Below are 12,900 nucleotides of genomic sequence, written 5' to 3'. Positions count from 1 at the left end.
TGTGGTAAAGGATTTAGAAGTCATGCACTATTACAGATTCACATGAGAACACATACAGGTGATAAACCTTATGACTGTTGTGAATGTGGTAAAAGGTTTAGTCAGCTTTCCAGTTTACAGAGACACATTTGTGCTAGAGAACTTACTCAATAGTCAGAGTAGATTCACGTGAGAACACAATTTGGTGATAAACCTCATGAGTGTGATGTATGTGGTAAAGCGTTTAGTCTCCTTGGTATTTTACAGAGACACATGAGAATACACACAGATGTGAAACCTCATAATTGTAATATATGTGGTAAACTGTTTAGTCAGCATGGTAATTTACAAAGGCACATGAGAACACATACAGGTGATAAACCGTATAACTGTGAATTATGTAGTAAACGGTTTAGTCATCATGGTGTAATACAGAGACATATGAGAATACATACAGGTGGCAAACCTTATGACTGTGATGTATGTGGTAAAGGGTTTAGTCAGCATAGTGATTTACAAAGACACATAAAAACACATACAGGTGACAAACCTTATGACTGTGATGTATGTGGTAAAAGGTTTAGTCTGCTTGGAAATTAACAGAAACACTTGAAAATACATACCGGTGATAAACCTCATTAATTTAGTGTAATGTTTTTGGAAAGGGTTTTAATGATCTTACTAGTTTCAAGAGACATATAAAAACACATACAAACAAAACATATAAACCTTACATTTGAGATGTGTGTGGCTAAGGTTTAATCAATTTAATAATTTAAAGGGAAGTATGCAATTAAGTATATGAGGGTCTGGATGGGGGTGTCTGTTATTCTGTAAACATTTAGTTTTCACCCCTTTTTTCTCTAATCTTTAAGAAATTAACCCTTTTTTTCTCTAATCTTCATTTTTAAGGGCATTATTTTTCAATCATTTAACCCCATCCAAACCCTCGTTTATGGCATTGGTATATATTGTACAGAGTTTGGTCAGCATTGTAATTTGAATATTGACATGAGAGCACGTACGTTTTATTAAGTTCATGACCATGGTATATAGGTGACAGGTTAAGCTAACTTTGTAATTCCGAGAAACACATTAGAACACATCACATGATTGTGATGTTCGTTACATATGGTTTAGCCATATCTTCAAGCTCTTAATGCTGAGTAATTTAAGGAGATATATGATATGAAAATACATACAAGCGAAACATTTAAATCTCACATTTGTATTGTACATGTACGTGGTAAAGGATTTAACTAGCTTGGTATAAATTCAAAGAAACGCATATATGGGAACACATGAAGGGGATAACAAGAATGTGTCCAAAGTACACGGATGCCCCACTCGCACTATCCTTTTGCATGTTCCATGGACCGTGAAATTGGGTAATAATCTAATTTGGCATAAAATTAGAAAGATTATACTATAGTGAACATATGTACTAAGTTTCAAGTTGATTGGACTTCAATGTCATCAAAAACTACCTTGACGAAAAACTTTAACCTGAAACTTCAACTTTCATTTTTTATGTTCAGTGGACCGTGAAATTGAAGTCAAAAGTCTAATTTGGCTTTAAAATTAGACAGATCATATCATAAGCAACAAGTATACTAAGTTTCAAGTTGATTGGATTTCAGCTTCGTCAAAAACTACCTTGACCAAAAACTTTAACCTGAACGAACGGACGCACAGACGAACGAACGGAGCCACAGACCAGAAAACCTAATGCCCCTCAACTATCGTAGGTGAGGCATAAAAATCACCACTGGTGATGTATCATGTGGTACAGCAGTGATAAAATAAAATTAACAGTACCAATTGTCTTGCACCAGATGCGCATTTCGACAATATACATGTCTCTTCAGTGATGCTCGTGGCCAAAATATTTGAAATCCAAAGCTTATATAAAAGATGAAGAGCTATAATCCGAAAGGTCCAAAAAGTACAGCCAAATCCGATAAAAGTTTCAGTTTACTATATGTGATTTACAGAGGCTCACGAGAACACATTCAGGCAATAAACCTCATGATCGACTGTGATATGTGGGAAAGGGTATCATCATCTAAGTGATTTAAAGAGACACATGACAATGCATACAGGCAAAACATGATCACCTCACATTTGTGAAAATTATAATGGTCTATAATTTACATGGACACATGAGAACACATACTAGTAAATACGTGATAGTTTTCATAGACGCATGATAAATCATTAGTGATAACTTACATGTACATAGAACACACACTAGTGATAATTTGCATAGACATCCGAGACATAAAAAAATGTATATATTTAAGCATGATATCTGTTTTTGATTGTATCATTGTGTATATTTGTGATGTGTGTGTGGTCTCAGGAGAGCAGTGGCATATCCAGGATTTTTTATAAGTTGGGGCCCACTGACTGACCTAAGAGGGGTCACGCTTCAGTGATTCCCTATATAAGCATCCAATTTTTTTCCCAAAAAGGACGGGCCCGATCCGCCTCTGGAGAGAGATATTTTTAACAAATATAATTGTTTAGCCTCTTTAAATTAAATAATGAATTTATACTATTATTAATTTAATTTCATTTTTATACGACCTCAAAAATAGAAATCATCAGTACACCGGATATAGCTAAGCAAGCGGGCATGCTCGATTTTGGCCTTACAAGGTAACCAAAATCTTTGTTTTTCTTTATCAATATTCAATGCACATTTCTCAATATTTGAAATTCATGCTCCCAAATAATTTTAGCATAGATTTTTTTCCTTTTCATAAAACAACTTTGATATTCAAATAAGAACAATTAACTTGTTCATGTGCAAATAGTTGTGAAAGTCAACACCCACTTTCAATTTCGATACAGTCGTTGAGACATTTACATGTTTTATATGAAAGAAACCTAATACAGGGTAACAGTAATGAAAATGGGTTACCAATTAATAAACCTACGTGATATAGATACAATGGATAAGCGTGGATTCTTAAAAGAAACCATGAGCCTGCAGGGCGAATGGTTTCTTTTTCATGAATCAACGCTTATCCATTGTATCTATATCTTAAACTATTGTGATAATATCTATTCAAAATTAAAGCCTATTCTTAATCAGAAGGTATTGTAAGTGAGTTTAAATAACCATATTTAAAACAAAATTTAAGGTAGAAAATTACATTTTTAAAACAATTGCAGGGAAATATAGAAGTGCTTTTGCAAAATTTCGCTACGGTGTTGCGCCCTTAAAAATTGAAACGGGCCGGTATCAGAACTTACCTATTAATGAAAGAATATGTTTTAGTTGTAATGATACCATTGAAGATGAGAAACATGTAATTTTGAAATGTCCACTATATGCAGATTTTCGTGCTGTGTTGTTTAGTCATGCTAATTCTTCACTTTTTGTCATGATTTTAATAGTATGTCAGATGACGATAAATTTGTATTTTTATTTAGTGATGAAATGTTTACTTTTATACTGCCAAAATCTGCTATGATATTTTACTGAAAATAAAATGTATATTCTTAACATTTGTATACTTTTAATTTGTTTTATGTTGTTCTTAACATTTGTATACTTTTAATTTGTTTTATACATTTATAAATATATATGTAAATGTATATACCATTTTTTATACGACCGCAAAAATTGAAAAAATGTTCGTCGTATATTGCTATCACGATGGCGTCGTCGTCGTCGTCAACGTCCGAATACTTTTAGTTTTCGCACTCTAACTTTAGTAAAAGTGAATAGAAATCTATGAAATTTTAACACAAGGTTAATGACCACAAAAGAAAGGTTGGGATTGATTTTGGGAGTTTTGATCCAAACATTTTAGGAATTAGAGGCCAAAAAAGGCCCAAAATAATCATTTTCTTGGTTTTCGCACAATAACTTTAGTTCAAGTAAATAGAAATCTATGAAATTTAATCACAAGATTTATGACCATAAAAGGAAGGTTGGTATTGATTTTTTGGAGTTTTGGTCCAAACAGTTTAGTAATAAGGGGCCCAAAGGGTCTAAAATTAAACATTGTTTGATTTCATCAAAAATTGAATTATTGGGGTTCTTTGATATGCCGAATCTAATTGTGTATGTAGATTCTTAATTTTTGGTCCCGTTTTCAAATTGGTCTACATTAAGGTCCAAAGGGTCCAACATTAAACTTAGTTTGATTTTTGACAAAAATTGAATCCTTTGGGGTTCTTTGATAAGCTGAATCTAAAAATGTATTTAGATTTATAGATTATCGTTGATTTATCTCAACGAGATTGATTTTTTCGCTTGAGCTGGAACAGCGAAATTGAGAAAAGCAATCGAGTTGAGATGACCAATGATAATCTGTTTATAGATATAGGAAGATGTGGTGTGAGTGCCAATGAGACAACTCTCCATCCAAATAACAATTTAAAAATCGCTATTTTACCTATGACGACGTTGTCAATTTCAATGTCAATTTCGTTAGCAACGCCACGTGGCCTCCTTAGTTTCTGGTGATAATTTTTCCATCTCAAGCGAGAAGCATGATATGAAAATTATCTCAAAAAAAGATCAAAGGAAAAATAGCGACAATTTTTATTATTGGCCCAGTTTTCAAGTTGGTACAAATCAGGGTCCAAAATTAAACTTTGTTTGATTTCATCAAAAATTTAAAAAATTGGGTTCTTTGATAAGCCAAATCTAACTGTGTATGTAGATTCTTAATGTTTGGTCCTGTTTTCAAATTGGTCTACATTAAAGTCCAAAGGGTCCAAAATTAAACTTAGTTTGATTTTAACAAAAATTGAATTCTTGGGGTTCTTTGATATTCTGAATCCAAACATGTACTTAGATTTTTGATTATGGGCCACAGGCACTAAAAAAAATTCCTATATACCTTATTATAACATAAGGTATATAGGAATTTTTTTTCTGAGACAAGTGCCTGTGTTATGGGCCCAGTTTTCAAGTTGGTCCAAATCAGGATCCAAAATTATTATATTAAGCATTGTGCAATAGCAAGAAATTTTCAATTGCACAGTATTGCGCAATAGCAAGAAATCTTAAATTGCACAGTATTGTACAATAGCAAGTATTTTCAATTGCACAGTATTGCGCAATAGCACGAAATATCTAATTGCACAATATTATGCAATAGCAAGAAATTTCAATTGGAGTTATTTGTCTTTGTCCAGAATAGTAGTTTAATCAACTTAAATAACTGTTTTCTTCACTATACAATATATATTAACTTTTACTACCAACTGATAAATTAAAACAATCTTTACCATTTAGTGATAACAAGCATTTTTTTTTTTACATTTTAATATTTTATGATGTATTTGAATGAGTAATTATTGTTGCAAACTCCATTGGAAATTTGAATTGAGATTGGTTTTGGAATAAAGGAAAGGGGGATGTGAAAAAAAAAATTCTCAGTTGAAATTTCATAAATAAAAAGAAAATTTCTTCAAACATTTTTTTGAGAGGATTAAATTAATATTCAACAGCATAGTGAATTGCTCAAAGGCAAAACACAAATTTTAAGTTCATTAGACAACATTCATTCTGTGTCAGAAACCTATGCTGTGTCAACTATTTAATCACAATTCAAATTTAGAGCTGAATCCAGTTTGAATGTTGTGTCCATACTTGCCCCAACCGTTCAGGGTTCAACCTCTGCGGTCGTATAAAGCTGCGCCCTGCATGTCTTAGATTAAACAAAAGAACCCATTTAATACCCGTGCTATTATTATTCAATCCACATAATATCTGTTTACCCTTCCGGAGCACCTGAGACCACCCCATGTCTTTGGTGGGGTTCGTGTTGTTTATTCTTTAGGCATGGGGGGGGGGGGGGGGGGGGGGGGCTATAGTTTTTTTTGAAAAAAAAGTTTGTTTCCAGTTTTTGAAGAAAAAATAATTTGTTTTTGATTCTGAGAAAAAAAAATTGTTTGTTTCACCCTCAGCTGCCACTATATGTAATGCTAAAATTGAAAGATTTTTTTTTTTTTCGACTTTTCGCAAAAAAACAAGTTTGTCCAGAAAACAAAAATCCATAGCCCCCCCCCCCCCCCCCCCCCCCCCCGCCCCCCCCCCTGGTTGCTGCCTTAGTTTTCTATGTTGCGTCAGAAGAACTATTGTTTGTCTGTTTGTCCTTTTCCTTTTTAGCCATGGAGTTGTCAGTTTATTTTCTATTTATGAGATTGACTGTCCCTCTGGTATATCGATATCTTTCGTCTCTCTTTTAATGCTTGCTGTGCTATACTAAAGCAGAAGAATTTTATGCATAATGCCATTTTCTGTCTACTCATATAATATCTTACTCTATATAATATTACATCAATACTTGATAAAATGAATAATGCACGCATTTGTTTTGTATCGAATCCCACTCTTCGCCGTTATTGTGGTTCGCCTGACATAGGAGGAACTTACAGATAATTTAGGTAAGGGATCTGGAATTATAACGTTGATTTCTTTCCCTCTACCTATATTATCCCTGTAAAGAAAAAGTAAGTAATGAGAAGACAATGATTTAATTTATAATTTTACAAACCGGAGTGAATGATATATGGGTAGACTTGATGCTGTTTAAACCGTGAAAGCGAAACAAGATAGTGCTCACTTGTACACACTTTTATTTGCTATTTTGAGACTGTAAATGATCGTAAATAACACGTTCAACTGTTGTGTTATGACAGATTGCAAAATTATAAAATAACAGTTTATTTACTGTACATAAGAATATAATTACATAAGATGTATGTTTCATTATAATACGTTATTCTGATTGGTTAAGTTATTAAAGTAGTATTTTGTCTTGCATTAAAGGCATGAAAGGGAGACAAATCCTAATACTTGAAAATTTAGACTTCAAAAGCAGTTCAGACTTATTTATGTCTGAGCTCTGACTGAACATTTGCTGAATAGTATAGATGTTTAGCATTTTAGCAATTGCATTACACAATAAAACTTATCATTCATAGGGTTGTTAAAGCGATGTCAGAACGTGCACCCATTTTTAGAATGAAGCACGTAAATGTAATTCTGTCAATGCTTTTACACCCCAATATAAAAGTTACAAAAACACATGAAAAAAAGCGTTCAATTCTTAAATGTGACATGTGTGCCAATAAGACAACTCTCCTTCCAAGTTAGACCTAATTGTAATGCATGAAAAGTTAACAATTATCAATTATCAAGGTCTAAGGTTGAAATAGTCTAATAAATATGAGTCTGACAAAAAATTTCTGACTGGCATACATTGTATTTAAAATAAAAATTCTGGAATGGCCTCTTAATTATAATTTAAACTTTTTTACCTATAAAGACGTCATAATTATTTGGACTTAAGCATGTTTTAAGTACAGCCTTCAATCAGGCGTATTTCTTTTCTGCAATTTTAGCAAAAATCTAGTTTTACATGTTTTACGTTTCAGTCAGTATTTTTGTGCATTTAATACTTTTCAGAAAAAAAAAGTATATTACATTTCTGCATTTTTACCTGTATTTCACCTGTTAAAAATGGTAATAATAATTTTTGTAATAGTGAATTTTTGGCCTTTTATCATGTTTATAGCTGACTAAGTAGTATGACCTTGTGGTCATTCATACACATTTATTCTAAAAACAGTTGTTGGCATGACACGGGTTATGTTCTTCTCATATATGTTATGATGGTATGATACTAAACCCCTAACGGGAAGGATTATGCCTGATGTTCATTTGATGAAATCATAATCCTTCAGTCAGTTTAACATGTTTAATTGAAGTCTGGAGCTGGCATGTCAGTTAACTGCTAGTAGTCTGTTGTTATTTATGTATTATTGTCAGTTTGTTTATTTTCTTTGCTTACATCTTCTGACATCAGACTCGGACTTCTCTTGAACTGAATTTTAATGTGCGTATTGTTATGCGTTTACTTTTCTACATTGGTTAGAGGTATAGGGGAGGGTTGAGATCTCACAAACATGTTTAACCCCGCCGCATTTTTGCGCCTGTCCCAAGTCAGGAGCCTCTGGCCTTTGTAAGTCTTGTATTATTTTAATTTTAGTTTCTTGTGTACAATTTGGAAATTAGTATGGTGTTCATTATCACTGAACTTGGGGCCAGCTGAAGGACGCCTCCTGGTGTGGGAATTTCTCGCTACATTGAAGACCTGTTGGTGACCTTCTGCTGTTGTTTTTTTATTTGGTCGGGTTGTTGTCTCTTTGACACATTCCCCATTTCCATTCTCAATTTTATGTAGTTACTTAGTACACGAAAAAGTATGTACTATGAAAGTTAGAGGACTAATTCAAGTAATTTGATTGGACGAAAAGTTGTAAGTATGTGCTAAATACATGTACAGTCTGCAGTTAAAGTTTTTCAAATATTTATTAGATTCAAAAACTATCCTGCATTTTTACCAAACTTGGACAGAAGCTTCTTACAATCAAAAGATATATTTTTATTAATTATTTTCCTCACTTTTGTTGAGCCTGCAATTTACATCAAAAGTAGGCGAGACACCGGGTTCCGTGGAACCCTTACAAATTTTTATTGTTGAAGGCCGAAGGATGACCTATAGCATTGTATAGCTGTTAATTTCTGTGTGATTTGGTCTCTTGCGAAGAGTTATCACATTAATATCATACACCATCTTTGTTTTTATATCAACCCTTACATATAGTTTTTTGTTTGAATTATTTCACACTCATGTCGGGGCCTTTTCTATATATATGAGGGGATATACATGTAGGAGGGGTCCTGATCCCAAAATCCTGGGCTTAAAAACACGAAATCTAGAGGTCCTTTACCCCCTCATATATAAACGACTTTACAATAAAACGCAAAACACGCCCAATGTTTACCCGGCTATTAAATTGAAGGGCATAGATTAAAAAGAAAAATACAGAAACGTAAATAAACTTTAAAAAAATCAATGTGAAAACAATGCTGAAAAGAGTACTGCAAAAATGTGGAAACGTGGAAATTTTTATGCGGAATCGTCATGATCGTAGTGCCAAATTGTGGAAATGTTAAACGCCACTTCAATCATGTGAACACTGAGCCCTGTAAATAATGTTGACATTTACATATATACATGTACCAGCATTCTTGTCCTTCATGTTCTATGAATGAAGAAGATGTGAGGTATATATATATAAATGGGGCAGTAAGCATATATATATGCTTCTTTTACATGTTGTTTATAGTATAGATTCAAAATTAGAATTAGTCAAACCAAGAAGATGTGGGGTATACACCAATAGCAGTGAATAGGGCAGTACATCTTATGGTTATAAATGTGGGCTTCTTTTACATGTTGTATATAGTAGAATTACATATTAAAACATACAGATGCATTATTTAATAGAAGGAATGTCAAAATAGATGTGCTACATGTGCTATATATATGATCAAAGTGTAAATTGCAGAAAGGTATCAAAATATGTCTTTATATTTGTTTGTTCCTTGTAGAGTTGTACAAGTCAAAGAACTTACATAATGGAGATAAACATTGACAATAAGATGTCAGAGGGAGAAGAGGAAGTAGTCACAACCAATGGTACTCTACAGAGACACATAAACACACAGGCTGGTAAAACACATCTTAAATGTGATGTCTGTGCTAAAGAATTTTCTCGAGATAGTCACTTAAAGAAACACTTGAGAACACATACTGGCGAAAAACCTTACAAGTGTGATGTTTGTTTTAGAAAATTTAGTCAAAGAAGTTACTTAAAAACACACATGAGAATGCATACTGACGAGACACCTTATGAATGTGATGTTTGTTTTAGAAAATTTACACAAAGTAGTCACTTAAACAGACACGTGAGAACACATACTGGCGAAAAACCTCACAAGTGTGATGTTTGTTTTAGAAAATTTACTCAAAGAAGTTCCTTAAAAACACACATGAGAATGCATACTGGTGAAACACCTTATAAATGTGATGTTTGTGCTAGTGAATTTTCTCGAAGTGATGACTTAAAGAAACATGTGAGAACACATACTGGTGAAAACCCTCATAAATGTGATGTGTGTGGTAGAGATTTTGCTCGTAGAAGTAACTTAACGGCACACATGACTACACATACTGGAGATAAACCTTATGACTGTGATGTATGTGGTAAAGGGTTTAGTCAGTCTGGTAATTTAAAGATACACATGACAACACATACAGCTGATAAACTGTATAACTGTGATGTATGTGGTAAAGGGTTTAGACTGCTTGGTAATTTAAAGGCTCACATGAAAACACATGCAGGGGATAAACCTTATGCCTGTGGAGAATGTGGTAAAGGATTTAGTCGCCTTCGTTATTTACAATTTCACATGAGAACACATACAGGTGAGAAACCTTATGACTGTGATGTATGTGGTAAAAAGTTTAGTCACCCTAGTAATTTAAAGACCCATAGGAGAACACACACAGGAGATAAACCTCATGACTGTAATGTATGTGGTAAAAGGTTTAGTGAGCAGGGTGATTTACAGACTCACATGAGAATACATACAGGTGATATTAAAACCTGATGACTGTTGTGAATGTGGTAAAAGGTTTAGTCAAATTACTAGTATAAAAAGACACATGAAAAGTCATTCACATGTTTAACCTTATGACTGTATTGTATTAAAGTGGTAAAGTGTTTTATCATCTTTGTGATTGAAAAAAAAGACATGTAAGAAAACATACAGTGATAAACCGGATGCCTGTGATGTATGTGGTCAAAAGTTTAGTTAGCATGGTAGTTTACAGACCCCATAACTCTGATGTATGTGGTCAAAAGTTTAGTTAGCATGGTAGTTTATAGACCCCATAGCTCTGATGTATGTGGTCAAAAGTTTAGTTAGCATGGTAGTTTACAGACCCCATAACTCTGATGTAGGTGGTCAAAAGATTAGTTAGCATGGTAGTTTACAGACCCCATAACTCTGATGTATGTGGTCAAAAGTTTAGTTAGCATGGTAGTTTATAGACCCCATAACTCTGATGTATGTGGTCAAAAGTTTAGTTAGCATGGTAGTTTACAGACCCCATAACTCTGATGTATGTGGTCAAAAGTTTAGTTAGCATGGTAGTTTACAGACCCCATAACTCTGATGTATGTGGTCAAAAGTTTAGTTAGCATGGTAGTTTACAGACCCCATAACTCTGATGTATGTGGTCAAAAGTTTAGTTACAGTAGCATGGTAGTTTACAGATTCACATGAGAACACATACAGGTGATCATGACAAACCCCATAACTGTGATGAATGTGGTAAAGCCTTTATTGAAATTACAGTAGTAACTTTGTTGTTTGTTTTTTATTTGGTCGGGTTGTTGTCTCTTTGACACATTCCCCATTTCCATTCTCAATTTTATTAATTTTAAAGAAACTCATTAAAATTCATATGAGGGTTTAAAACTCCTAAATCGGATTTTGTTCTAAAGATTAATGTTGAACAAATCCCTTAAAGATTCTGTATACATGTAAGAATGTTCACGAAGAAGTGGCTTCAGTCTTGCATATGTTACAGAGGACACAATCATACTTATGACAAACAGATAATGAGCAAATGATGTGAGGTGCTTTAGAAGAAGCGTCTTTAGAGACCCATAAGAACACGAATTGGAAATAACTGCACAATATTCTAAACAGACACACGAGAACAGAAACTGAAAATAACTATTTTGATTTTTGTGTCATTTGGTCTCTTGTGGAGAGTTGTCTTATTGGCAAAAATGTTCTTTTTGTTTTAGATAAAATCCTTATAAAAAGACACATGAGATTACCTAGGCCATTTGAAATAACTATAAAACCTTAACAAGAGACACGAGAACACCTTATTTAAATTACAATGAAACCCTATAAAGAGACGCACGAGGACACCTACTGATAATAACTATAAATCCCTATAAAGAGACGCACGTGGACACCTACTGATAATAACTATCAATCCCTGTGAAGAGACGCACGTAGACAACTTCTGATAATAACTATAAATCCCTATAAAGAGATGCACGAGGACACCTACTGATAACAACTATAAATCCCTTTAAGATGTTTTGTATGAAGTAGAAATATAGAAGATGCAATAAAATGTAATAAAAGAAACTTACACATGTAACGGGCAAATCTGATTATATACATCTAGTAACTAACGCGTGTCAGTATTAGGATGGGGTGTCCTACATTTCTATTTTCTAAGCCATTTTCTTTATTCTTTTATTTTATATTCTGATAGATAAGTAAATGTGATGATCTTAACGTTTTTATTAGTTTCCTATCGTCGAAGTCTGTCGGTCTGGTTTTTAACACTTTTTACATCGCGTATAAAGGTATTGATTGTCAAAGGAAAGTTCAGATCACGTGTGAATTTTGTTCCAGTCTGATGCTTGGTCTTCGGAAATTCATTGCAATAATAAGTTTTGCAAACCTTTTTAGCTCATCTGGCACGGAGGGTCAACTGAGCTTTTCTAATCACTTAGAGTCCTTCGTCGTCGTCGTTCTATTTTTACATTAAGAACTTCATGTATAAGAACTACAGAATTGAATGAAGCCAAGCATGTCAAGAATGTTCCTTAATAAGTGGTGACCAAGTGTCGTTATTTTGAGGCCGATCCATAATCCAAGATGGCCGTCAGCGGGAGGACTTTATATAACAGGACCCGATGAACAATACTAGGTATGCGTTCTTTCAAAAAAGCACTTAGCGAAAAACCAGACATGTTATAATAAATGTTCCTTATGGGGTGCTGGTGAAGTAGTGCTGCACTGTTAAAGATGGCTACCAGGATATTTATTGAATTATTGGGCCAATATTAAACCCCATTTGGCCTCAAATCATTATCATATTATCGGTCATGTTTCAACCTATTTTTACACGATTTCAAAAACCAAAATAGAATAAGGTGTTCCAGTACAATGGTTTTTGGTAAGCCTGCGACTTCTGTCGGAGACAGCTCAGCATAGGAATAGTG

General features: G+C 33.7%; 2 protein-coding genes across 2 annotated transcripts; both read left to right on the top strand.

The window, feature by feature from the left end:
- The first annotated feature begins 252 nt into the window (after positions 1 to 252).
- LOC134700865 (early growth response protein 1-like) lies at positions 253 to 579 on the top strand. The gene has a single exon (XM_063562022.1). The coding sequence runs from the start codon at positions 253 to 255 to the stop codon at positions 577 to 579; it is 327 nt and encodes a 108-aa protein (XP_063418092.1).
- A 5,823-nt stretch (positions 580 to 6,402) lies between these two features.
- On the top strand, positions 6,403 to 10,589 carry LOC134700897 (zinc finger protein 239-like). The gene is made up of 2 exons (XM_063562050.1): positions 6,403 to 6,459; positions 9,410 to 10,589. Exon 2 carries the CDS (start codon positions 9,437 to 9,439, stop codon positions 10,469 to 10,471), a length of 1,035 nt encoding a protein of 344 aa, XP_063418120.1. The 5' UTR covers positions 6,403 to 6,459; positions 9,410 to 9,436; the 3' UTR covers positions 10,472 to 10,589.
- Positions 10,590 to 12,900: the final 2,311 nt, after the last annotated feature.

This window comes from Mytilus trossulus, unplaced genomic scaffold (genome assembly GCF_036588685.1).
Source record: "Mytilus trossulus isolate FHL-02 unplaced genomic scaffold, PNRI_Mtr1.1.1.hap1 h1tg000187l__unscaffolded, whole genome shotgun sequence".
NCBI classification, from domain to species: Eukaryota; Metazoa; Mollusca; class Bivalvia; order Mytilida; family Mytilidae; genus Mytilus; species Mytilus trossulus.
This window is presented reverse-complemented; position numbering and strand designations above follow the sequence as displayed.